The sequence below is a fragment of the Salvelinus sp. IW2-2015 genome, linkage group LG22, assembly GCF_002910315.2.
Source record: "Salvelinus sp. IW2-2015 linkage group LG22, ASM291031v2, whole genome shotgun sequence".
NCBI lineage: Eukaryota > Metazoa > Chordata > Actinopteri > Salmoniformes > Salmonidae > Salvelinus > Salvelinus sp. IW2-2015.
Genome location: NC_036862.1, coordinates 34,762,940 through 34,790,102, shown reverse-complemented (window position 1 = coordinate 34,790,102; position 27,163 = coordinate 34,762,940). Strand labels below are relative to the sequence as shown.

Sequence of the window (27,163 nt, the reverse complement as noted above, 5' to 3'; positions counted from 1 at the left end):
GCAGGCTAGAACAGCGGCCTCTGGTAAGACAAGGGGTGGCGGCATATGTATATTTGTAAACAACAGCTGGTGCACGAAATCTAAGGAAGTCTCAAGGTTTTGCTCGCCTGAGGTAGAGATTGTCATGATAAGCTGTAGACAACACTATTTACCAAGAGAGTTTACATCTATATTTTTCGTAGCTGTCTAAATATCACTGAAGATTGATGCTGGCACTAAGACAGCACTCAATGAGCTGTATACGGCCATGAGCAAACAGGAAAACGTTCATCAAGAGGCGGCGCTCCTACTGGCCGGGAACTTTAATGAAAGGAAACTCAAATCCGTTTTTACCTAATCTCTACCAGCATGTTAAATGTGCAACCAGAGGGAAGGAAAAAAACTCTAGACCACTTTTCCTCCACACACAGAGACGCGTACAAAGCTCTCCCTCACCCTCCATTTGGCAAATCTGACCATAATTCTACCCTCCTGATTCCTGCTTACATGCAAAAACTAAAGCAGGAAGCACCAGAGACTCGGTCAATAAGAAAGTGGTCAGATGAAGCAGATACAAAGCTACAGGACGGTTTTCTTAGCATAGACTGGAATATGTTCCGGGATTCTTCCGATGGCAATGCGGAGTACACCACATCAGTCACTGGCTTCATCAATAAGGGCATTGATGACGTCATCCCCACAGTAACCGTATGTACATACCCCAACGAGAAGCCATGGATTACAGCTAACATCTGCACTGAGCTAAAGGGTAGAGCTGCCGCTTTCAAGGAGTGGGACTCTAACCTGGAAGCATATAAGAAATCCCGCTATGTCCTGCGGCGAACAATCAACCAGGCAAAGCATCATTACAGGACTAAGATTAAATCATACTACACCTGCTCCGACGCTTGTCGGATGTGGCAGGTCTTGAAAACTATTACAGACTACAAAGGGAAGCACAGCCGCGAGCTGACCAGTGACACGAGCCTACCGACGAGCAACATTTTTTGAAAAGCTGGTCATGGCTCACATCAACACCATTATCCCAAGAACCCTAGACCCAGACCAATTTGCATACAGACCCAACAAATCCACATATGATGCAATCTCTATTGCACTCAACACTGCCCTTTCCCACCTGGACAAAAGGAACACCTATGTGAGAATGCTATTCATTGACTACAGCTCAGCGTTCAACACCGTAGTGCCCTCAAAGGTCATCACTAAGCTAAGGACACTGGGACTAAACCCCTCCCTCTGCAACTGGATCCTGGACTTGCTGACGGGCCACCCCCATGTGGTAATGGTAGGGAACAACACATCATTCATGCTGATCCTCAACACGGAGGCCCCTCAGGGTTGTGTGCTCAGTCTCCTCCTGTACTCCCTGTTCACTCATGACTGCATGGCCAGGGACGACTCCAACACCATCATCAAGTTTGTCAATGACACAACAGTGGTAGGCCTGATCACAGACAACAACGAGACAGCCTATAGGGAGGTCAGAGACCTGGCCGTGTGGTGCCAGGACAACAACATCTCCCTCAACGTGATCAAGTCAAAAGAGATGATCGTGGACTACAGAAAAAGGAGGACCGAGCACGCCCCCCATTCTCATCGACAGGGCTGTAGTGGAACAGGTTGAGAGCTTCAAGTTCTTTGGTGTCCACATCACCAACAAACTATCATGGTCCAAACACACTAAGACAGTTGTGAAGAGGGTATGACAAAGCCTATTCCCACTCAGGAGACTGAAAAGATTTGGCATGGGTCCTCAGATCCTCAGAAGGTTCTACAGCTACACCATCGAGAGCATCCTGACTGGTTGCATCACTGCCTGGTATGGCAATTGCTCGGCCTCTGACCACAAGGCACTTTTCAAGCAGAAATTTGCATCCTGTAGCTCTAACTCCAAAAAGTTCTGGGATACTGTAAAGTCCATGGAYAACAAGAGCACCTCCTCCCAGCTGCCCACTGCACTGAGGCTAGGTAACACGGTCACCACTGATAAGTCCGTGATAATCGAAAACTTCAACAAACATTTCTCAATGGCTGGCCATGCCTTCCTCCTGGCGACTCCAACCTTGGCCAACAGCCCCGCCCCCCCCACTGCTACTCGCCCAAGCCTCCCCAGCTTCTCCTTTACCCATATCCAGATAGCAGATGTTCTGAAAGAGCTGGAAAACCTGGACCCATACAAATCAGCTGGGCTTGACAATCTGGACCCCTATTTCTGAAACTGTCCGCCGCCATTGTCGCACCCCCTATTACCAGCCTGTTCAACCTCTCCTTCGTATCATCTGAGATCCCCAAGGATTGAAACTGCCGCGGTCATCCCCCTCTTCAAAAGGGGGAGACACCCTGGACCCAAACTGTTACAGACCTATATCCATCCTGCCCTGCCTATCTAAGGTCTTCGAAAGCCAAGTCAACAAACAGATCACTGACCATCTCGAATCCCACCGTACCTTCTCCGCTGTGCAATCCGGTTTCCGAGCCGGTCACGCGGTGCACCTCAGCCACGCTCAAGGTACTAAACGATATCATAACCGCCATCGATAAAAAACATTACTGTGCAGCCGTCTTCATCGACCTGGCCAAGGATTTCGACTCTGTCAATCACCATATTCTTATCGGCAGACTCCAGTAGCCTCGGTTTTCTAATGACTGCCTTGCCTGGTCACCAACTACTTTGCAGACAGAGTTCAGTGTGTCAAATCGGAGGGCTGTTGTCCGCGTCCTCTGGCAGTCTCTATGGGGTACCACAGGGTTCAATTCTCGGGCCGACTTTTTCTCTGTATACATCAATGATGTTGCTCTGCTGCGGCGATTCCCTGATCCACCTCTACGCAGACGACACCATTTATATACTTCCGGCCCTTCCTTGGACACTGTGCTATCTAACCTCCAAACGAGCTTCAATGCCATACAACACTCCTTCCGTGGCCTCCAACTGCTCTTAAACGCTAGTAAAACCAAATGCATGCTTTTCAACGCGTCGCTGCCTGCACCCGCACGCCCGACTAGCATCACCACCCTGGACGGTTCCGACCTAGAATATGTGGACATCTATAAGTACCTAGGTGTCTGGCTAGACTGGCAAACTCTCCTTCCAGACTCATATCAAAAACATCTCCAATCCAAAATCAAATCAAGAATCGGCTTTCTATTCCGCAACAAAGCCTCCTTCACTCACGCCGCCAAACTTACCCTAGTAAACTGACTATCCTACCGATCCTCGACTTCGGCGATGTCATCTACAAAATAGCTTCCAATACTCTACTCAGCAAACTGGATGCAGTTTATCACAGTGCCATTCGTTTTGTTACTAAAGCACCTTATACGACCCACCACTGCGACCTGTATGCCCTAGTCGGGCTGCCCTCGCTACATGTTCGTCGTCAGACCCACTGGCTCCAGGTCATCTACAAGGCTATGCTAGGTAAAGTGCCGCCTTATCTCAGTTCACTGGTCACGATGGCTACACCCACCCGCAGCACGCGCTCCACAGGTGTATCTCACTGATCATCCCTAAAGCCAAAACCTCATTTGGACGCCTTTCCTTCCAGTTCTCTGCTGCCTGCCCGAATGGAACGAATTGCAAAAATCTATGAAGTTGGAGACTTTTATCTCCCTCAACAACTTTAAAAATCTGCTATCCGAGCAGCTAACCGATCGCTGCAGCTGTACATAGTCCATCTGTAAACTACCCACCCAATTTACCTACCTCACCCCCATACTGCTTTTATTTATTTACTTTTCTGCTCTTTTGCACACCAGTATCTCTTCTGCACATGATCATCTGATGATTTATCACTCCAGTGTTAATCTGCTAAATTGTAATTATTCGATTTATTGCCTACCTCATGCCTTTTGCACACATTGTATATAGATTCTCTTTTTTTCTACCATGTTATTGACTTGTTTATTGTTTACTCCATGTGTAACTCTGTGTTGTCTGTTCACACTGCTATGCTTTATCTTGGCCAGGTCGCAGTTGCAAATGAGAACTTGTTCTCAACTAGCCTACCTGGTTAAATAAAGGTGAACGGCCCAGTACATCACTGGGGCCAAGCTTCCTGCCATCCAGGATCTCTATACCAGGTGGTGTCAGAGGAAGGCCCTAAAAATTGTCCAAGACTCCAGCCACTTTTGTCATAGACTGTTCTCTCTGCTACCGCACGGCAAGCGGTACGGGAGTGCCAAGTCTAGGTCCAAAAGCCTTCCTAACAGCTTCTACCCCCTTCTGCTACTCTCTGTTTATATAATCTATGCATAGTCACTTTAACTCTACCTACATGTACATATCACCTCAATTACCTCGACTAACCGGTGCCCCCGCACATTGACTCTGTACCGGTAACCCCTGTATATAGTCTCACTTGTTATTTTACTGCTGCTGTTTAGTTATTTGTTACTTTTATTTCAAATTTTAAATGTTTTACTTTTCTATTTTTGACTTATTTACACTTTTAAAAAAATATATTCTTAAAACTTCTTAATTAAAGCGTTTTTCTTAAAGCATTGTTGGCTTGTAAGTAAGCATTTCGCTGTAAGGTCAACACCTATTGTATTCGGCCCATGTGACAAATACCATTTGATGTGATTTGATTTGTGTGCACCGCCCTCAAATCATTTGGTGAAAATATTCTTTCTATTTTATTCAGCTTTGTTTATTTGTATTCTTCATACTATAAAATAATGCCATGGAATTCTATGCAAATCTTGTCTGCTAAATGAACTAGTGTAGCCCACAGCCATTTGGCATAGCCAGATCGGGACCTAACATAAGGACAACTCAGAGTACGCTATTCTGTTCTTCTGAAATAGACTACATTTTATTCATATCATGCTTCTTTAGACCTGTCTAAAAGAAATAATGGATTTATTAGACTTTTGAAAATGTAGATGCTCCAAAGGTCTGCATCAGAGGCTTGTAGGCTATGTGTGGAAGCCAGGAGATGCTAAATGTGTTTATGTTAATTATTGGTCAAGTACTGACCCAAACAACATACCTGTTCTCATAAAAGTAGCTAGCTACCTAATTTACAAATCCAGATTAGTTTTCAATGTCTTTGTCCGAGTTGAAAGGGGGGGGGGTACCTATCAGCATTTTGTCTGTTGGTACATGTTAGTTGCCGTCCCTTCGTATGGTGTCCCATATTCATTTCATTTATTTGATTGAACATTTATTTAACTAGGCAAGTCAGTTAAACAGCTCCCTAACATGTTTGAAGAATACGCAGCCCCCACCATTCAATTAAATAATAACTAAAGATTATGAAAAGTAATAGATGATGTGTCTTGTATAATTTGAATGCCGAGTGTCTCTTCCAGTTCAGAAAATCTGTATCAACCTGTCTTTTAGTCAGGGCACTCCATGACAAACCATCCCTCCTGTCCTCTATCTGTAGAAAAACAAGATAAGATGCACACAGTACTGATTAAATGATCAATGTTAGTTGGGTGAATTCCAGGACAGACAAGAAGTGATAGTATTTTGACCTATGACCAGATCAAATGTGACCAACCTGAAGTGGGACTGGTGCCTGGCCACATACTGCCTCAGCGTTCTTCTCCTGATATGCTGGGGGGTTCCCACAACACTGCTGAACATCAAATCCACCAGGTTTTCTAAGAAGCCTGTGAAATAAATAAAATATCATCACTCAGTGAACATATTGCGAGAAAAATAAATGTTCTCTAGTTTGGAGCACACGCAGGAATGTGGGCTGGTGTGGCTAAAATGTCAGGGCTGAATTTTGTCCCAGTACGCCCCTGTCTGTCACTGCTGCAAAATTCTCACACTCTTATTTTTGTCACAACCTGTGAAAATAGCTATTCTTGAAGATTTTCCCTGCAGGTGTAGATAGCATTTTTGGACAATGGAGCACATTTCCGGACCTTTTTGTATTTGGTGCCACTTTAAATTCAGACTCTCAGCTGGAGAACTCATTATGGACGTTGCAGCTATTATATTACCGGACTTATTCCAAAAAGGACTAAACAGCCAGGCGGTTTTATGGTTATAAAGCCTGTTACAGTAAAGTGTTATTGGGCTATAATATTAACAACCATCACCTCATAAATGTAATATGCTCCTAGATATTTCACACAAAAGACAAACCTACTCACACTTCCAGTATAATTCGACATGAATGTGATTTTACCCAAACTGTTAATGGTACAAATCCCATTTGACGCTGAGCAAGGTTGCATGTAACTGCTTTATCCTTGTGAAGAACGGTGTGACAACTACCTAGCTGGTGACAAAGAATCCCTGCCTTTGTTCTCGATTTCATCCACTGTAACCTCCTGCCTCCTCCCCCCTCTCTCTCCTTTCTCCATCCCTTTCTGACTCCCTCTATTTGGTTTGTCTGCGCGTCGAGCCAATGAGTCGGCAGCGGGAGGAGTTCTAAACTGAGAGCGGGGGGAACCCTACTCTAAAAGGGGACTAGGGAGTCTGTGGCTTGGGAACGGGGAGTCTTGGGAGAGTGACTTGGGTTGGTCGGAGTTGCATGCAGGACCGGGGTTCCTGAGCACCCCCCTCTTGGGACAGACACGCGAGATGCCACCCTCGCCAAGGAAATCTATCAAGGAGCGCGAGCTGTTCTCCCTGACCTCATCTCTACCATGTTGCTTGTAAGTGAATTAATTGTGACTTCTGGTATTTTGTATTGTGTTACATTCCTTTAGCGATAGTTCATTGGAAAGCAGTTGGTCGGTGATGCTATTGCCCACAATAGTCCATAATAGGCGAAACAGCGGACTACAGATACATTACGTTATTCATATGCGCTCGCAGAGAACCAAATCTAACAGTGGAGTGCCATACGATGAGATGTTTATTTAGATTTGATTTAGAGTCCTCGTTGCTACAGCCTAGTCCAACTTGCCCATACTTTGGGAAAATAAAAGTCAGACGCAAATTCTTTACTTTAATTAAATAGCTATTGCTCCCATTCACACTGACCACAAACTGTAGACTATGGAGAGAAAATAATACAATGGCACTGTTGCCATTTACGCAAATCGGCAGTTATTGTAAAATATTTTGTGAATATTTTGGTTCAGAATTATTTTTATTACCATTCTAATAGAAGTAAGATTGCACGTTTCAAAGACGATGAGATTTAATTGCAACAACAGGCAATGCAGAATATATCCACAAAACTCATAAATTATTTAACTTTAACATTTAGATGCCGTAGGCGTAGATTGGCGTGTTTGGGGGGCCCTACTGAAATAATAAATAGCTCTTCTCAGTAAAACTGAGGGGAATCTTCGTTTTCTTAAAACATACATTTAAAGCCTAAACTGCACTGAGAGCACTTTTTAAAACAGTCAACTTCAATGCAAACAGAAATTATGGTGAACAGGTCATGAACAGGTACAAATCTAAATGTCAGGTAAGATCTGATGTGTAATAAAGTGACCCAAAGTTCAATTTCTAATTGTCCAATAGTCAAACCCCTCATAGTGTTCAAGAACATGGATGAAAAACAGTCCTGAAATTCAGCTTGAAGGTCATTGGCTTTTCATTTGGAACTGATAAGAACAAGATGGAAAACTTGTAGGATGTCAGTGCCTAGTACAGCAGATATCAGCGCCATAATAAACCGGTCTGCCCGACCTTACTCCACACAAGGACACAGAATCAACCACTATACGTTTTCCTTTTACTGTTACAGATAATAGCTATATTACTATGAACAGACTGCATAATCTTACTGTTTACACAAGTAGCTACTACTGTATAATCTAATACAAATATTTTAAACATACGAAAAGACCTAGAAGTCATTCTGTAGGGTTGTGTGTCATGATAAGGGATCAACATCCAGGGAGATTACCACAACTCCCTGTTTAACAGGTCAAGTCCGGATCAGCCAGGTAGGAGTTGGGAAATGTTATTAAAGACATAAATGTGACCTGGGAAAGCATGCAAGCCTGCCATCCATCATATACAGTAGGACTGGGTTCAGGGCCTTTCCATCCCTTGTGACCAAAAGTCCAACCCCAGGTAGAAAGTTAGAGGGAGGGAGAGTGACGGAAAATGCTCAGTGTATGTAGGCTATGTTTGTGTGAATCTATGCATCTGTGCATCATGATCCTGTCTGAGTGTGTGTGTAGCGCCCAGAGTAGTATATGAGAGAATCTGATGTACTTTAAATCCCTGTGGGAATGTATGTGTGTGTGTGCGGGCACGTGTGTGTGTGTGTGTGTGTGTGTGTGTGCATGTGTGTGGTGTTGTGTGGCATGTGTTGTGTGGGTCTGTGTGGTGTGTGTGTGTGTGTGTGTGTGTGTGTGTGTGTGTGTGTGTGGGTGTGTGTGTGTGTGTGTGTGTGTGTGTGTGTGTGTGTGTGTGTGTGTGTGTGGTGTGTGTGTTGTGTGTGTGTGTGTGTGTGTGGGCATGTGCATGTGTGTGGTGAACTGTGTATATGTGTCGGCTGGCATGCAGGAGTGTAGCTGTGCAGCAGGCCATTCTCCAGATGTCTCCATAGCCTGGGAAAACCTGAAGCGTTTTGTTAAAAAGCCCTTTTATTCATTGCTTATGTCCATGGGCTCCGTGGCCTCCTGGTGTTTGTCTATCTCTCTGTAGGCTGCTGCTGCTCAATTTAATACCTTGGCAATATGACTGTTATTACTGTTCATATCACAATAGAAGTATTGTCATTGTGTGTGTGTGTGTGTGCGTGTGCGTGTGTGTAAGTATTAATTCTACAAATTGGAGAAATTGGATATAGTGCTGATCACACTATAGTCTAATCCTTAGTTTGCATGCAGTGAATTTGCATACATCTGCTTATCATGAATGAGGTTTCCTTCTCTAAGCTGTGTTTGTATTGGGTCTGTGCTGAAATGTAGCGCCGTAGTTTGATTATTATCGACTGTGCTGCCCTGTAGGGGTCCTCAGTGAGACGTGGATGTCGGTAGTCTTCAGTGACTTACATGTATGTGACTTATGTAGAAATGTCATCAAATTCAGCTATTAGTATCACGACTATTAAATCAACTATTCTCTCTCTTCCTCTCCCTCTCTCTTCATGTGGAAGGGATTTTGGGGGTGCCACGGTCCTCCAGTTAGACTCAAACTAACCCCAGTCCCTCTCCATTTTTTGTTTGACCGGCAATTGTTTGCGGTGCAGGACTGAGGAAGGTTTTTGGAAAGTCTGTGTTTTTATTCAGTGCAGTGGAACTGGATGTGACCACAGGGCATGACAAAACCAGTTGGCTGTTCTTATCCAACTCATTGGTTAAGTAAATCTAAATTAGTTGGCTCTGGATCTTTCTTTAGAGGTAACCTTTGATTTGATCTCCTCATATAAGCATTTAAGCCTTTAACTGCCACATCTAAATGAGCTGCTAGACTCTGCATGTATGTGTGTGTGTGTGTGTGTGTGTGTGTGTGTGTGTGTGTGTGTGTATCGGAGTGTGGTTTGTGTGCAGAGATCGTGTGTGTTAGGAGTTGTGAGTGGAGTCAGGCAGAGTATTTGTATCCAAGAAAGACAGAGAGCGAGAGAGAGACACAGACAGACAGAGTGAGAGAGAAAGAGACAGAGAATGAGAAAGAGAGTGAGAGAGAGATGGCGGGAGATGTGGAGAGAGTGTGGTTGTCATTACTATTCTAAGTATCTGGTAAAATTGAACATTCTTTAGGCTATATCCAAACCTGATATCTTATTTCACCTGAAGGCAGGCAGGAGGCAGAGACAGGAATGTCTTCAGGGTACAAGGTCACCACAATGTTGTTTTCTTTGACTTATGTACAGCAACTTAACCGGTTGTAATTACCATGACTTTGGACAGACTTCAAATACTCTCTCTCCTACTGTGGTATCCTTTCCTGTGTCCTATACCCTATGAAAGTCTTGCCTACTTCCTGGTTCAAGTCACATGCTGTTTTTTAATGAGCTTCAAGCGTGTATCATCAAATTCATGAAAATGGGGTCATTTAAGATAAATGTAAAATTATATTTACTTCTACCTATCCAGTGCCTTCAGAAAGTATTCATACCCCTTGACTCATTGCATATTTAGTTGTGTTACAGCCTGAATTCAAAACGGATTAAATTGTTTGTTTTTTCTCACCCATCTACACACAACACCCCATAATGACGAAGTGAAAACATGTTTGTAGAAATGTTTGCAATTCTATTGAAAATTATATACAGAAATACTGTCTCTCATTTACACAAGTATTCACACTCCCTAGTCAATACTTTGTGGAAGCATCTTTGGCAGCAATTACAGCTGTGAGTCTTTTTTGGTAGGTCACGAGGAGCTTTCTACACCTGGATTGTGCAAAGTTTGCCCATTATTCTTCTGAAAATTCTTCTAGCTCTGTCAAATTGGTAGTTGATCTTTTTGGTAAGCAACTCCAGTATAGATTTGGCCATGTGATTTAGATTATTGTACTGCTGAAAGGTGAATTAATCTCCCAGTGTCTGGTGGAAAGCAGACTGAACCAGGTTTTGCTCTAGGATTTTGCCATTCCGTAGATTTTGTACCTGAAAAATGATTACAAGCATACCCATAACATGATGCAGCCACCACTATGCTTGAAAATATGGAGAGTGGTACTCAGTAATGTGTAGCTGTCACGCCCTGACCGTAGAGATCCTTTTTATGTCTCTATTTTGGTTGATCAGGGCGTGAGTTTGGGTGGGCATTCTATGTCTGGTGTTCTATGTTGTCCTTGTTTTGTATTTCTATGTGTTTGGCCTGGTGTGTGTTCTCATCAGAGGCAGCTGTCTATCGTTGTCTCTGATTGAGAATCATACTTAGGTAGCCTGTTCCCACCTGTGTTTTGTGGGTGGTTGTTTCCTGTTTAGTATTTGTTTCACCTTTCAGAACTGTTCGTTTTGTCCGTGTTTGTTGTTTTGTCTAGTGTTTCATATTTTAATTAAATAGTATGACACTTTACACGCTGCACCTTGGTCCTCTTCTCCTTCTCCGACGACGTGCGTTACAGTAGCATTGGATTTGCCCCAAACAATAACACTTTGTATTCGGGACAAAATTCTATTTCACTATTACTTTAGTGTCTTGTTTGGAATATTTGTATTCTGTAACGGCTCCTTCTTTTCACTCATTCATTTAGGTTAGTATTGTGGAGTAACTACAATGTTGATGATCCATCCTCAGTTCTCTCTTATCACAGCCATTCAAGTCTGAACTGTTTCAAAGTCACCTTGGCCTCATGGTGAAATGTCTGAGCGGTTTCCTTTCTCTCCGCAAACTGGGTGTACTGATACACAATCCAAAATTGGTAATTAACAACTTCACCGTGCTCAAAAGGATTATCCAATGTCTGCTTTTTTTTATTTTGGCCCATCTACCAATAGGTTCCCTTCTTTTCAAGGCATTGGAAAACTTCCCTGGTCTTGGTGGTTGAATCTGTTTGAAAATTCACTGCTCGACATATCGTGTCAGAATTTGAAAATATGCTTTGCAAAGAAGCAATCTAAGCTTTTGTGAGTGTATCAATCAATGCTAGAACAGCTAGCCCCAAAATTAGCATGGTCACGAAAGTCAGAAAAGCAATAAAATGAATCGCTTACTTTGATAATCTTCGGATGTTTGCACTCACGAGACTCCCAGTTACACAATAAATGTTCTTTTTGTTCGATAAATATTACTTTTATAACAAAAAAACGCCATTTGGGTTGCGCGTTATTTCAGAAAACCAAAGCCTCGTTCCGTTTGACGAAAATTCCAAAAAGTATCCGTAATGTTCGTAGAAACATGTCAAATGTTTTTATAATCATAATCGATAATATTTCAAGGACCGTAACCTATTCAATAAAAGAGAGAAAGAAAATGGAGAGCTACCCCTCTCGCGCGCAGGAACTAATCAAAGGACACCTGACTAGTTTTGAAAAATCCTCGCTCATTTTTCAAAATAAAAGCCTAAAACTATGTGTAAAGCGTAGACACAGCCTGAGGGAACCATTGGAAAAGGAATCTGGCTGATACCCCTTTAAATGGAAGAAAGACGGGCAAGGAAACACAGATTTAAAATTTTAAAAATCACTTCCGGGTTAGATTTCCTCAGGTTTTCGCCTGCAGAATCAGTTTTGTTATACTCACAGACAATATTTTGACAGTTTTGGAAACTTTGGAGTGTTTTCTATCCTAATCTGTAAATTATATGCATATTCTACGATCTGGACCTGAGAAATAGTCCGTTTACCTTGGGAACGTTATTTTAAAAAATAATAAAAATCTGACCCCTAGCGTCAAGAGGTTTTAAGCAACATTTTTAAGCAGCTTTTTAAAAATTAATTTATAAACATTTCTTAAAACACGATTCCTCTTTGACATTATGGGGTATTGTGTGTATGGGGCATTGTGTTTAATCCATTTTAAATTCAGGCTGTAACACAACAAAATGTGGAAAAGTCAAGGGGTGTGAACACTATCTGAAGGTACTGTATGTAGATCAGTGATGTATCTAGAATAACAGTCCCTCTCTCTCTCTTTCTCTCTCTTTCTCTCACTCCTGACAAATATCAGTTCAAACAGCCAACTCTTTCATAGTGTTTCACTCCATTATTCATTCATGTTAAAAAGGAACGTCACCCCTATTCCGTTTGTGTCGTAGTGGAGTTATCCATGCACATGGAAAAGTACAGTAAAAAAACTGATCAAACGCAAACCAGAACCCACAGAAACCATGTTGCTAGCACACAACGGCAGGGACATATTTAGTCAGTGCCACAATGCATAAGCAAGTTGCAACAGAGTTCAATGAAAAACCACTACAAACAGGGAGGATGGCATATAATGGTATATTAAGGGCACATTGTGTGTCATGTCCCTAGCAACTACATAGCCTGGTATTTTCATGTTTGTCTCCCTTGTCTTTACTCCATTTGTGACATGGATTAATCAGTTTGCCCATTAGCTGCTTCCAGGGTGGCAACTGAACTAGAGGATCATGGGTAATGTGTAGTGTTGTTTAGTCATGGTGGTGGCATGCCTGCTTGAGTCAATCAACTAGCTCCACAGTGACATCATCATCCCATGTCTTCATGCTTTAATCCCCTGGTGGCCAGACTAATGTACTACACTGACAAACAGCTGGGGCAGCTGAAGAACAGGATAGTGGTGCCATGCACTTATGGATTGTGCTCAGGGACACACACACACACATACTCATATGTACACACTCACATGCACAGGCAGACACACACACAGACACACCACACGCAGAATGCACAATCACACACACACACAGACGCACCACACACACAACATGCACGAACATATACAGCATGTGAGCAGGTGGATGTGTGAGAGAGAAGAGCGGGAGTGGGAGATATATGGAAGGAGGAAAGTAGGAAGGGGAAGAGATGGAGGAAGGGGGAGGGAGGGAGGTAGAACTGTCTGGAAATCATTCAGGCAGAAGGCAGATGTTCCAGATGTTTCTGATGTAGCTGTAACAGAAGCAGAAACACACACACAGTATGGGCAGAGTGGTCCAGAGGGTGTATTGAGGATTGTTGTTTTTCTTCTTCTAATTTAGCCAACGCCAGTTCAATGGGCCGAATCAAACAGGGCAGCTCATTTCTCTGATTAGAACATGAAGCCCACAAACAGATGGGAAAGGTCAATGCACCACTACGCCACAGGCATTCCAATCCAACAGTCATAGTGACGTTTCCTCTACGGTTAGAAGAGTTTCTGTGAATCACTGTTCCGCTCATTGAGATGCTGTTGGATTGTCTTGTAAATCATTGAGATTATCTCTTCCCTCTCTTATACACCATGTGTATACAAACACATGCGCAGCAGTCATCCTAATTATAGCCACCAAGCCTCAAGAAAAAACATCCAACAGTACAGAGATAATTTCTGTGGTCTAGCATAGATCAGTACTCATTTTAACCCAAAGGTGTCATGGTTATGATTTGAAAATTAGATTTGAAAATTAAGTTACAGCTTTGGAATGAGATTATATCAGCAGGTTGGTATAAAATAATTTAGTTAAAGACACAGGATATTCCTGAGATTCTTTAAATTCGTTTATAATCATAGAATCAGTCCCGTTGTCTGTAGTATTTCGGTACCTGATGCTGCTGCAGACTCTAATGTGGTTCCTGTGGTTGGTCTCCCCCCCTGCAGGTGGCTGAAGGTAGTTCTGTGCAGCCACATGCGCAATCTATGGATGGTGCTCATGGCCCTCACTGTGCTCTGTGTGGCCATCCAGATCCTAGGAGTCGTCTGGCAATCCAGGTGAGTCTGGTTCTACTGTACATACAGATGTAGGATCTTTATTTGATCAACCTGCTGCAGGAGAACTTTCCTGCATAGCAGGAAATGTAAAACTTTTAGTCTATTTTAGGTTATAAAAGGTTTTTAAAGATTTGTAATTTCCATTTAGACATTTTAGGCTTGATTTTAAATTATGAAAAATGTATTACATTAATTATAATCCACTTAATTAAAATGTTCTGTTGCTACAGGATAATTTTCATGCTGTAGCAAACTGGCTCAAATTAAGATCCTACATCTGTAGCTATTGGGTCAGATCTTCATACTACCTGGATTGATATTACTGGCAGTGAAACCAGAGAGGAATGGGTGAAACGAGAGGATTTGTCTATGAGAGAATGTCGAATTGAGTGAGGCTTGTTTGATTGAATATACATTCGGAAAGTATTCAGACCCCTTTACTTTTTCAAAATGTTGTTACGTTACAGCCTTATTCTAAAATTGATTAAATTGTTATTTTTACCCTCATCAATCTACACACAACACCGCATAATGACAAAGCAAACATTTATAAAAATGTTTTTTGGGAAAAATCACATTTACATAAGTATTCAGACTCTTTACTCAGTACTTTGTTGAAGCACCTTTGGCAGCGATTACAGCTTCGAATCTTCTTGGGTATGACGCTACAAGCTTGACACACCTGTTTTGGGGAGTTTCTCCCATTCTTCTCTGCAGATCCTCTCAAGCTCTGTCAGGTTGGATGGGGATCGTCGCTGCAAGGCTAATTTCAGGTCTCTCCAGAGATGTTAGATCGGGTTCAAGTCCGGGCTCTGGACATTCGGAGACTTGTCCTGAAGCCTCTCCTGCATTGTCTTGGCTGTGTGCTTAGGGTCGTTGTCCTGTTGGAAGGTGAACCTTTGCCCCAGTCTGAGGTCCTGAGCGCTCTGCAGCAGATTTTCATCAAGGGTCTCTCTGTACTTTGCCCCGTTCATTTTTCCCTCGATCCTGACTAGTCTCCCAGTCCCTGCCGCTGAAAAACATCCCCACAGCATGATGCTGCCACCACCATGCTTCACCGTAGGGATTGGTGCCAGGTTTCCTCCAGACGTGACACTTTGCATTTAGGCCAACGAGTTGTTTCTCATGGTCAGAGTCCTTTAGGTGCCTTTTTGGCAAACTCCAAGCGGGCTGTCATGTGCCTTTTTACTGAGGAGTGGCTGCCATCTGGCCACTCTACCATAAAGGCCTGATTGGTGGAGTGCTGCAGAGATGGTTGTCCTTCTGGAAGGTTCTCCCATCTCCACAGAGAAACTCTNAGGTTTCCTCCAGACGTGACGCTTTGCATTCAGGCCAAAGAGTTCGGCATTCAGGCCAAAGAGTTCAATCTTGGTTTCATCAGACCAGAGAATCTTGTTTCTCATGGTCTGAGAGTCCTTTTGGTGGCTTTTGGCAAACTCCAAGCGGGCTGTCATATGCCTTTTACTGGGAAGTGGCTTCCGTCTGGCCACTCTACCATAAAGACCTGATTGGTGGAGTGCTGCAGAGATGGTTGTCCTTCTGGAAGATTCTCCCATCTCCACAGAGGAACTCTGGAGCTCTGTCAGAGTGACCATTGGGTACTTGGTCACGTCCCTGACCAAGGCCCTTCTCCCCCGATTGCTCAGTTTGGCCAGGCGGCCACCTCTAGGAAGAGTCTTGGTGGTTCCAAACTTCCTTCATTTAAGAATGATGGAGGCCACTGTGTCTTGGGGACCTTCAATGATGCAGAAATGTTTTAGTAACCTTCCCCAGATATGTGCACAATCCTGTCTCTATGGACAATTCCTTTGACCTCATGGCTTGGTTTTTGCTCTGACGTGCACTGTCAGCTGTGGAACCTTATATAGGCAGGTGTGTGCATTTCCAAATKATGTCCAATCAATTGAATTTACCACAGGTGGAAGTTGTAGAAGCATCTAAAGTTGTAGAAACATCTAAAGGATGGTCAACGGAAACAGGGTGGCCCTGAGCTCAATTTCAAATCTTATAGCAAAGGGTCTGAATACTTATGTAAATAAGGTTTCTGTTTTATTTATTTTTATAAATTTGCAAACATTTCAAAAAAACTGTTTTCACTTTGTCATTATGGTGTATTGTAATTGAACATGTAAAACATGTAATTTAATCAATTTTAGAATAAGGCTGTAACGTAACAAAAAGTTGGAAAAAGTAAAGCGGTCTGAATACTTTCTGAATGCACTGTAAGTTTTGCAACCTTTAGTCTGTTACAAATGTACTGATATAAGTGGATGCACTTGGAATTCTGACAACTTTGAGAAAAACGACTGTTGTTCACACGAGTATCTGCCCTTTCATTGGCTAGAATAGTCCCACCTGATCGCGCCTGCCTTCAATCATTGAGGACATGTATTTTGATTGTTAGAGTGGTCACTCTCCTAACTTGTCAATATAATAGATCATGTTTGGTGAAACTAACAAGCTTTTACATTCCACTTCACAGTTCTGGATAATTGTTTTGTTTTGAAACAGGCTGACAGTGATTGGCTAACTGTAGTCTAACACTGTTTGGTTTCAGGAACGATAAGATGTTAAGCGAGAAGCTCCTGAATGTGCAGTTCACCATCAAGATCCAAAGAACGCTCCCGACAGAGCAGAGGGACTGGGTACGCTTGCGCTCTTCGCACGCCCCTGTCGTAGAAGAGGAAATGAGGTCACAGGAGGAAGGAGCTCTTAAACAACGGGCCAAAGGGAACCAGAAGGTAGCAGAACATCAACATAGTAGAGATGAGCCAGGGGTGGAGAGGCGTGTCCAGAAGCATCACCAACATCTAAAGCTCTCATACACTGTCAATAAGGTCAAAGACTCTAGGAAAGAGGCAAGGGGTAAAGTTTCAGCAGTAAAGGCAGCCCTGCCCAAAGTCACACTGGGTGATGATGAGTTGCATTTGGGGGTTCCTGGGTCTGTAGTTCTCCAGCTGGGCCACCCACCTATCAAAGTGGTATCCACCTTACCTTACAAACCTCCCYAACTCCCCTCAACCAATCTACTGAAGAGTAGAAACAGCCCCGCCCCTTTAGGCACCAACTCTGTAGTTGCCGGGGTGATAAATGAGGTGAAATCGGAGATAGCCAGCGCCACCTGTCGGCCGAAGAACCACATTGTCTTTCTCAAGACGCACAAAACGGCCAGCAGCACCATCCTGAACATCTTATATCGCTATGGCGACAGCCGCAATCTGACCTTCGCCCTTCCACTGAACAAGCACAGCCAGCTGTTCTATCCCTTCTTCTTCGCCTCACACTTTGTGGAGGGAGTGAGGAGCCGCAGTGTCAAAGAGTTCAACATCATGTGCAACCACATGAGGTTCAGACCAGCAGAGGTGAGTTCTATCATCATAGCACAGGAGGTTGGTGGCACTTTAATTGGGGAGGACGGGCTTGTGGTAATGTCTGGAGCGGAATCAGTGAAATGCTATCAGATACATCAAACACATTGTTTCCATCAAACACATGGTTTCCGTGTGCTTGATGCCCTTCCATTTGCTCTGTTCTGGCCAGTATTATGAGCCGTCCTTCCCTAAGCAGCCTCCACTGCGTCATAGGTAATATTGAGGTTCAGACTAACACAAGATTAATTTTACTAGATTTTTTTGCCAATAATTGTTAAATTATTATATACCACCAAGGCATCCCACTAACACATTTTGTTCTTGTTTTGGTCTTTTTCTGTTGTGTCTCAGGTGAGGAAAGTGATGCCCCAGGACACGTTCTACTTCTCCATCCTGAAGAACCCCGTTGCCATGATGGAGTCCATCTTCATCTACTACAAGAGCATCCCCGCCTTCCACAAGGCCCGCAGCCTGGACGACTTCCTTGACAATGGTTGGCGTGGTTACAACACCTCCCTGCCCAACAACCATTATGCCCGTAACATCCTGACCTTTGACTTTGGCTTCGACAACAACGTCGCAACAGAGACGCCCGGAGACCTGGAGACGCGGGGCGCCAAAGCCATTGGCGCCATCGAGCAGGACTTCCACCTCATCCTCATCTCAGAGTACTTTGACGAGTCCATGATCCTGCTCAAGCGCGCCCTCTGCTGGTCTCTGGACGATGTCGTCTCCTTTAAGTTGAACAGCCGAAGCGAGCGCACACGGCACATGCTCTCCCCGCACACCGCCGACAAGATCAGAGCCTGGAATGCCCTTGACTGGCAGCTCTACCTGCACTTTAACATCACCTTCTGGCGACGCGTGGACACTACTGTGGGGCGTGAGGAGATGAGGCGGGAGGTGACTCGGCTGCAGGAGCGACGTGCCGAACTAGCCAATACCTGCCTGAAGGATGGTGGTGCAGTGGACCCGTCGCAGGTGAAGGACGCCGGGCTGAAGCCCTTCCAGTACGGGGCGGCCATCATCCAGGGCTACAACCTGAACCCTGGGCTGGTCGGGCCCACCAAAACACACTGTCAGAACCTGGTCACTCCAGAGCTGCAGTACACAGACACTCTCTACACCAAGCAGTTCCCTGAGCTTGCCGCCAGGCAGAGACAGGCTGCCAAACTGGCCGCCTCACAGCGTCAGCCTAGTTCAGTTAAGGTCAACCCGAACAAAGTAGCCATGACTGGGCCGGTGAGGGTGAGAGAGGCCCGACACAGTAGGACAGACAGGAGTGGACATAGAAACCCTCATGCTCAGAAACAAAATGACCTCCCCTTAAGTGCCCTGTCTAAAATCACTGCAGCTAGAAGTGACAGAAACATGCCTTAAGGGGGAGCTCTTTCAACACAGACTGGGGACTAGTGGGACGATCCACAGGAGCTCATTGCTGCTGCGTACTGGGGTCTTTTTAAGCTGAACAGCCAATGGCTATGTTTTGTCTGTACAGTGAGGACCTTTCGCTGCACATTATGCTCACTCTGGCTGGTTGCAGTGCACAGGGCCAGTTGGCTGACTTTGGCGGCACTAGGATAAGCTCTAGTGTTTCTGCCCAACGATGCTGGACCTGTGTGGGTGGAGGGGATGGAGTTGGGGGACGAAGAGAAGGAAGAGTAGGAAGGAGAAGGAGAGTGCACCTGGGGTGACTGTCCTGCCTTGACTGGTTGGACTGAAAGTAGCCTTTTGTGGCACACATCTCCTAAACCCTCTCATCTAATATTTCCCCTTGATCTTGTTACACACTGAGGTTTACAATTTGAACCCTTGAGGTGTATAGTCGTGACCAAAAGTTTTGAGAATGACACAAATATTAATTTTCACAAAGTCTGCTGCCTCAGTTTGAATGATGTCAATTTGCATATACTCCAGAATGTCATGAAGAGTGATCAGATGAATTGCAATTAATTGCAAAGTCTCTCTTTGCCATGCAAATGAACTGAATACCCCCAAAAACATGTGGACTGCATTTCAGCCCTGCCACAAAAGGACCAGCTGACATCATGTCAGTGATTCTCTCGTTAACACAGGTGTGAGTGTTGACGAGGACAAGGCTGGAGATCACTCTGTCATGCTGATTGAGTTCGAATAACAGACTGGAAACTTCAAAAGGAGGGTGGTGCTTGGAATCATTGTTCTTCCTCTGTCAATCATGGTTACCTGCAAGGAAACACGTGCCATCATCATTGATTTGCACAAAAAGGGCTTCACAGGCAAGGATATTGCTGCCAGTAAGATTGCACCTAAATCAACCATTTATCGGATCATCAAGAACTTCAAGGAGGGCGGTTCAATTGTTGTGAAGAAGGCTTCAGGGCGCCCAAGAAAGTCCAGCAAGTGCCAGGACCGTCTCCTAAAGTTGATTCAGCTGCGGTATCGGGGCACCACCAGTACAGAGCTTGCTCAGGAATGGCAGCAGGCAGGTGTGAGTGCATCTGCACGCACAGTGAGCCGAAGACTTTTGGAGGATGGCCTGGTGTCATGAAGGGCAGCAAAGAAGCCACTTCTCTCCAGGAAAAACATCATGGACAGACTGATATTCTGCAAAAGGTACAGGGATTGGACTGCTGAGGACTGGGGTAAAGTCATTGTCTCTGATGAATCCCCTTTCCGATTGTTTGGGGCATCCGGAAAAAAGCTTGTCCGGAGAAGACAAGGTGAGCGCTACCATCAGTCCTGTGTCATGCCAACAGTAAAYCATCCTGAGACCATTCATMTGTGSGGTTGCTTCTCAGCCAAGGGAGTGGGCTCACTCACAATTTTGCCTAAGAACACAGCCATGAATAAAGAATGGTACCAACACATCCGCCGAGAGCAACTTCTCCCAACCATCCAGGAACAGTTTGGTGATGAACAATACCTTTTCCAGCATGATGGAGCACCTTGCCATAAGGCAAAATTGATAACTAAGTGGCTCGGGGAACAAAACTTGTGGTCAATCCTCAAGAGGGGGGTGGACAAACAAAACTCCAAACATTGATTATGCAAGAATGGGCTGCCATCAGTCAGGATGTGGCCCAGAAGTTAATTGACAGCATGCCAGGGCGGATTGCAGAGGCCTTGAAAAAGAAGGGTCAACACTGCAAATATTGACTCTTTGCATCAACTTCATGTAATTGTCAATAAAAGCCTTTGACACTTATGAAATGCTTGTAATTATACTTCAGTATTCCATAGTAACATCTAACAAAAAATATCTAAAGACACTGAAGCAGCAAACTTTGTGGAAATTAATATTTGTGTCATTCTCAAAACGTTTGGCCACGACTGTACTATGGTTTGAATGGGACATACTTGGTACCATTGATTGGGGTTGGGTAAGACCTGCAAAACAGTCTGTCTGCTAACACCAAAAGACAAGCAAATACCTCCACTTTACCATGTGGTCTCTCATTTAGACAGGAAATATCTCAGGTCTCATTTCTCTGAGTTGATCTAAACTTTACTCAGAGATAAGGTGGCTCAATTTGGAGATGAATAAAATACATGATAGTATGGTAAACATGTAGACATCAGAGGAGGCTGGTGAGGGCAGCTATAGGAGGAGAACGAGCTCATTGTAATGGCTGGAATGGAATCAATGGAATGGTTCCAAACACATCAAACCCATGAAAACAACGTGTTTGACTCCGTTGCATTGATTCAATTCCAGCCATTAGAATGAGCCCACTTTCTCCTATAGCTCCTCCCACCAGCCTCCTCTGGTAGAGATTTAAGGGAAATTGGTTTTCGTCAAGATGTAGTAATAGAAATACAATTCCAGAATGTTTAACTTAAGAGCACATCTCAGCTCTTCCGATACCACCTAAAGAGAGAAAGAGCTTGTAACATTCTGTAATAATATATTTGTACATAAACTCAAATGCAGAAAGTTCCTAGAATTGTATCATCCTTTTAGGTTAGTAACTGAGAGAGATTCAGTTATTAAAAGTAATTCAGTAACTGAGAGAGATTGAGTTACTGAAGTTATTCAGTAACTGAAAGACATTCAGTAGGCCACTATGGGGGAAAAAGTCAGTTACCAAGACGTAGCAATGGAGCTCTCGATTCTCACCGAGATGGGAATCACATTAAAATATTGTATTTCTTAGAAGACCAAATGATTAGTCTCTTTAAATGAAAGTGTGCTTTTACAGTTTAATAATCACTCTGACACTAATTTCGGAACCTCAATATCATTTTTCAAAACTCTAGACACAAAACTCACAACCAATGGTCAAAATGCAAATTTTTCAAAACTCTAACACTTTTTCCAATTGCTTGGATACAGTACACATAAAGCTAAGATCATTTGTTCATTGAACTAAAATCACCTGTTCAAAATGATACAACTTAACATCAAAGTATTACCACTTCAAAATGCAATTCACACATTACATCTGAAATGACTGTCTATTCATTTCATTACAATGATCTAACTATCAATTGATACAACTGCTCAAAATGATAAGTAACTGTTGCATTACTCTTAATGCATAGATTTATGGAAACTGACAAACAATATTCCATGTTTAGATCATGAACGTTTCAGGATAACGAGATCCATTGACACCAATTACCGTGGAACATGAACCAACTGTACTACATTATCTATGGATGTAATATTTAATCATCATTCTTTATCAGACACTGTTTCTATGGTCCCATGTACCACTTTTCCAGACCATGTTTTCAGATTTGACATTACTGTACACTCACCGGCCACTCACCGGCCACTACTGGGTAGGTTCCCCTTTTGCCTCCACAACAGCCTGAATTATTCACGGTGTTGTACGATGCCCTTCTGCACCACTGTTTTAAACAGCTGTTATTTGAGCATTTGTGGCCTTTCTGTTAGCTTGAATAAGTCTGGACATTCTCCTCTGACCTCTCTCATTAACAAGGTGTTTTGCCCACAGAACTGCGACTCACTGAATGTGTTTTGTTTATCGCACCATTCTCTGTAAACTCTAGATACTGTAGTGCATAAAAATCCCAGGAAGGCAGCTGTTTCTGAGATGCTGGAATCACCATGTGTGGCATCAACAATCATACCCACAGCCAGTTGCTTAGATTACGCATCTTGCCCGTTCTAATGTTTGGTCGAACAACAACTTAAGCTCTCTACTCTATATACTCTATATATTGAGTTGCAGGCAGCCACATGATTCACTGTTCGAATGTAACCTTCCTTGATGAGCTAAATCAGGTCTGTAGAGCTGAGGGCATGACCTATGTCCTTGCGTGGGATAATGTCAGGTTGCACCATGCTCAAATGGTGCAAGCATGGTTTCAGGCCCATCCACAATTCACCACCCTGTACTTACCCCCATACTCTCCTTTCCTTAATSCGATTGAGGAATTTTTCTCCACATGGAGGTGGAAGGTATATGATAGGCGCCCTCATGAACAAGCCACCCTTCTCCAGGCCATGGATGACGCATGCAATGACATCACGGAAGACTAGTGTCAGGCCTGGATTCGCCATGCCCGAAGATTCTTCCCAAGATGTTTGGCTAATGAAAACATCCATTGTGATGTGGATGAGAACCTGTGGCCAAATCCACAAGACAGTGTTGATGGAAATATAGAAGTACACTAATCAATCTTTTGTTTTGCTTTTTACAGTAAGCCAGGTGAGGAACACTGCAGTTGACCTTTAACTGTTCTTTCTTTTTTTGCAGCAAATCATTTTTGCTTTGATTCAAAGAAAGCTATGTTGTGATTTTATTGTATTTCATCAATAAATGTCATATTTTGTTCAGTGTCTGTAGTATTCTCTCTACTAGTCCTTTTACAGTGATGTATTTACGTGTAGTAGCATAATGGAACATGTATCACATATTTTGTACGACAATATTTCATGATTGTACGAACAACTACACAGTGAAACTATCGGTATATTGTGTGTGGGTAATCTAAATGAATGTTCCTGTGGTATTTCTTGATAAATGAGTTATTCGAAACTATGATTCTGCAAGTGCAAGGTTTCTTTAAAGATGTGAATGCACAATGCAATGTTTTGAACATTGGACAGCCTGTGCTACAAGTGATGACCGTTATGAGTTTTGTGTCTAGGGTTTTGAAAAATGACCACAAGGTTCTGTAATTAGTGCCAAAGTGATTGTTAAAAACTGTAAATCATACTGCACTTTAGAGTACATATAAATGAGTTGTAAAGAATTGATCGTAAAATGGAAATGTAGATTTTGTATTTAGAGATGATTTTGTGATGTGATTCCTTACATCACAATACTTTAAAATTGTCTGGTATGTACAGTGCCTTTGGAAAGTAGTCAGACCAAATTTACTTTTTCCAAATGTTGTTACGTTACAGCCTTATTCTAAAAGTGATTATATAAAAAGCGAAAAAAGGTTTTTAGAAATTTTACAAAATGTATTACAAATAGAAAACAGAAATACCTTTTTTACATAAGTATTCAGACCCATTGCTATGAGACTCAAAATTGAGTTCAGGTCCATTCTGTTAACGATCATCCCTGAGATTTTTCTACAAATTGATTGGAGTCCACCTGTGGTAAATTCAATTGATCGGACATGATTTGGAAAGGCACACACCTGTCTATATAAGGTCCCACAGTTGACAGTGCAGATCACAGCAAAAACCAAGCGATGAGGTCGAAGGAATTGTCCGTAGAGCTCCAAGACATGATTAAGTCGAGACACAGATCTGGGAAGCTTACCAAAAAATGTCTGCTGCATTGAAGGTCCCCAAGAACACAGTGCCCTCCATCATTCTTAAATGGAAGAAGTTTGGAACCACCAAGACTCTTCCTGGAGCTGGCCGCCCGGCCAAACTGAGCAATTGGGGGAGAAGAGCCTTGGTCAGGGAGGTGACCAAGAACCCGATGGTCACTCTGAGAGAGCTCTAGAGTTCCTCTGTGGAGATGGAAAAACCTTTCAGAAGGACAACCATCTCTGCAGTACGCCACCAATCAGGCCTATATGGTAGAGTGGCCAGACGGAAGCCACCCCTCAGTAAAAGGCACATGACAGCCCGCTTGAAGTTTGCCAAAAGGCACCTAAAGACTTTCAGACCATGAGAAACAATATTCTCTGGTCTGATGAAACCAAGATTGAACTCTTTGGCCTGAATGCCAAGCATCACGTCTGGAGGATACCTGGCACCATCCCTATGGTGAGGCATGGTGGTGGCAGCATCATGCTGTGGGGATGTTTTTCAGCGGCAGGGACCGGGAGGCTAGTCAGGATCGAGGCAAAGTTGAACAGAGCAAAGTACAGAGAGATCCTTGATGAAAATCTTCTCCAGAGCGCTCAGGACCTCAGACCTGGGCAATGGTTCACCTTCCAACAGGACAACCACCCTAAGCACACAGCCAAGACAATGCAGGTTCTGAATGTCCTTGAGTGGCCCAGCCAGAGCCTGTACTTGAACCCAATCAAACCTATCTGGAGAGACCTGAAAATAGCTGTGCAGCAACGCACCCCATCCAACCTGACAGAGCTTGAGAGGATCTGCAGAGAAGAATGGGAGAAACTCCCCAAAACAGGTGTGCCAAGCTTGTAGCGTCATACCCAAGAAGACTCGAAGCTGTAATCACTGCCAAAGGTGCTTTAACAAAGTACTCAGTGAAGGGTCTGAAAACTTATGTAAATGTGGTATTTCAGTTTTTTTATATAAAAAATTAGCAACAATTTCTAAAAAACTGTTTTGCTTTGTCATTATAGGGTATTATAGGGTAAAAAACGATTTAAACAATTTTAGAATAAGGCTGTAATGTAACAAAATGTGGAAAAAGTGAATGGGTCTGAATACTTTCCGAATGCACTGTACGTTTATTTTTCTCATTGTTGTCAGCAGTGATGTTGCCACTGACTCGGTAAGCACAGATTTCAAAATTGAAATGGTCAAATTAAAGGGTGATGTATTATAACTGGTTCTTACTTTTGTGTCTGTTTCCACTTTTGCACGATAAAACAATTTAACCTGAGCAATATTTTGTTTGGTCTTGGGTAAAAGTTTCTGTACAGTGGGGTTGTACTTTGCAGATCAGACAACAGGTGGCAGCCTTGTCTTCATCATTTTCCTCTCAGCCTTGCTCGACGACAACTACATGATGGAGAGTAGACTCCTGTGCTAAAATATTATTTTCTTCCCCTCTCTCTCTCCCTCCTCTCTTTTTTTCAGAGAGTACTAATGGTACTGTCCCCACTACAACAACAAAATACTTAAATATATGTAACTATATCCTTGAAACATTTAATTGGAGGACTGCTCCTTCTGGGGAATATAAATATGGCGGCAGGTGGCTTCATAGCATCAGCAATCCAGGGTTTATATATATATACATCATTATGTCTCTCTTGATCCCTCTGTCTTCAGCTTTTCAGACAATAGTTATTTTTCTACAGTACATCAACAGCTCCACCTAGTGTTCATTATTAGTATGTGCCGAGATCCAATCAGAATCTGTAAAGGTACCGAATAGTTTTCTTCATGATCACAGAGAAGATCATTTGTTCATTTAACAAGGTGGCTAACAACATACATGAGCATGCATGTGTCAATCTGCGACTTGTTTACACTAGAACATGAATGATGGGTGAACATGTGTTTGTATCTGTGTGCTGTTTGTAGGGTTATGTGTGTGTGCTGTTGTTAGTAGGGTTGTGTGTGTGTGCTGTTGTTAGTAGGGATGTGTGTGTGTGCTGTTGTTAGTAGGGATGTGTGTGTGTGCTGTGTGTGCTTATAAATTACTTGAGTAGATTTGTAACAGATGTTTCTGTGTGTGTGTGTGTGTGTGTGTGTGTGTGTGTGTGTGTGTGTGTGTGTGTGTGTGTGTGTGTGTGTGTGTGTGTGTGTGTGTGTGTGTGTGTGTGTGTGTGTGTGTTGTGTGTGTGTGTGTGTGTGTGTGTTGAGCTGTCAGTGTAAGCATGCATGGCAGCAGGCAGGCCTAATCACCAAACCTTGTGGTACAGGAATGGCTTGACAGGACATGTTTAATATTTACTCATCAATCAAATCTGCTCTAAAGGGTAGCTGCTTAAGCAAACAGAAACACACAAAGCCAACGTCTGGCCTCACATCTATCACACACCCACAGCAGGGTTTGACAAATAGCCTGTTTGGCGTGTGCGGTCACACCTCAATGTGCGCGTGAGAAACTGTTGCCAGGCGATCCAGTCACAAGCCTTGTTATCTTGAGCCAGCCATAAAGTAACCTAGGCCTGCTGGAATACTGTATTTTTCATGACTATGTAGCTATTTAATTGATATGGAATGACAAAATGGACCACATTTACAAAGGTAAGGTTGTCATCAAAATATGGCCTAATCCAGTTGAAGTCGGAAGTTTACATACACCTTAGCCAAATACATTTAAACTCAGTTTTCACAGTTCCTGACATTTAATCCTAGTAAAAATTCCCTGTCTTAGGTCAGTTAGGATCACCAATTTATTTTAAGAATGTGAAATGTCAGAATAATAGTAGAGAGAATTATTTATTTGAGCTTTTATTTCTTTCATCACATTCCAAATGGGTCAGAAGTTTACATACAATCAATT

The 27,163-nt window shown here is 43.2% G+C and overlaps 1 protein-coding gene and 1 long non-coding RNA gene across 2 annotated transcripts; one reads left to right on the top strand and one right to left on the bottom strand.

Annotated features, from left to right (window-relative positions):
* Nucleotides 1-4,611: 4,611 nt before the first annotated feature.
* Nucleotides 4,612-6,276, bottom strand: LOC111949933 (uncharacterized). The gene is made up of 3 exons (XR_002875410.2): nt 6,115-6,276; nt 5,511-5,622; nt 4,612-5,387 (listed from the first exon to the last, which is right to left on the bottom strand). It is a non-coding gene; the product is annotated as an uncharacterized lncRNA (long non-coding RNA).
* A 139-nt stretch (nt 6,277-6,415) lies between these two features.
* Nucleotides 6,416-25,588, top strand: LOC111949932 (galactose-3-O-sulfotransferase 2). The gene is made up of 4 exons (XM_023967285.2): nt 6,416-6,621; nt 14,110-14,220; nt 16,778-17,582; nt 17,943-25,588. Exons 1-4 carry the CDS (start codon nt 6,548-6,550, stop codon nt 18,969-18,971), a joined length of 2,019 nt encoding a protein of 672 aa, XP_023823053.1. The 5' UTR covers nt 6,416-6,547; the 3' UTR covers nt 18,972-25,588.
* The last annotated feature ends 1,575 nt before the right edge of the window (nt 25,589-27,163 follow it).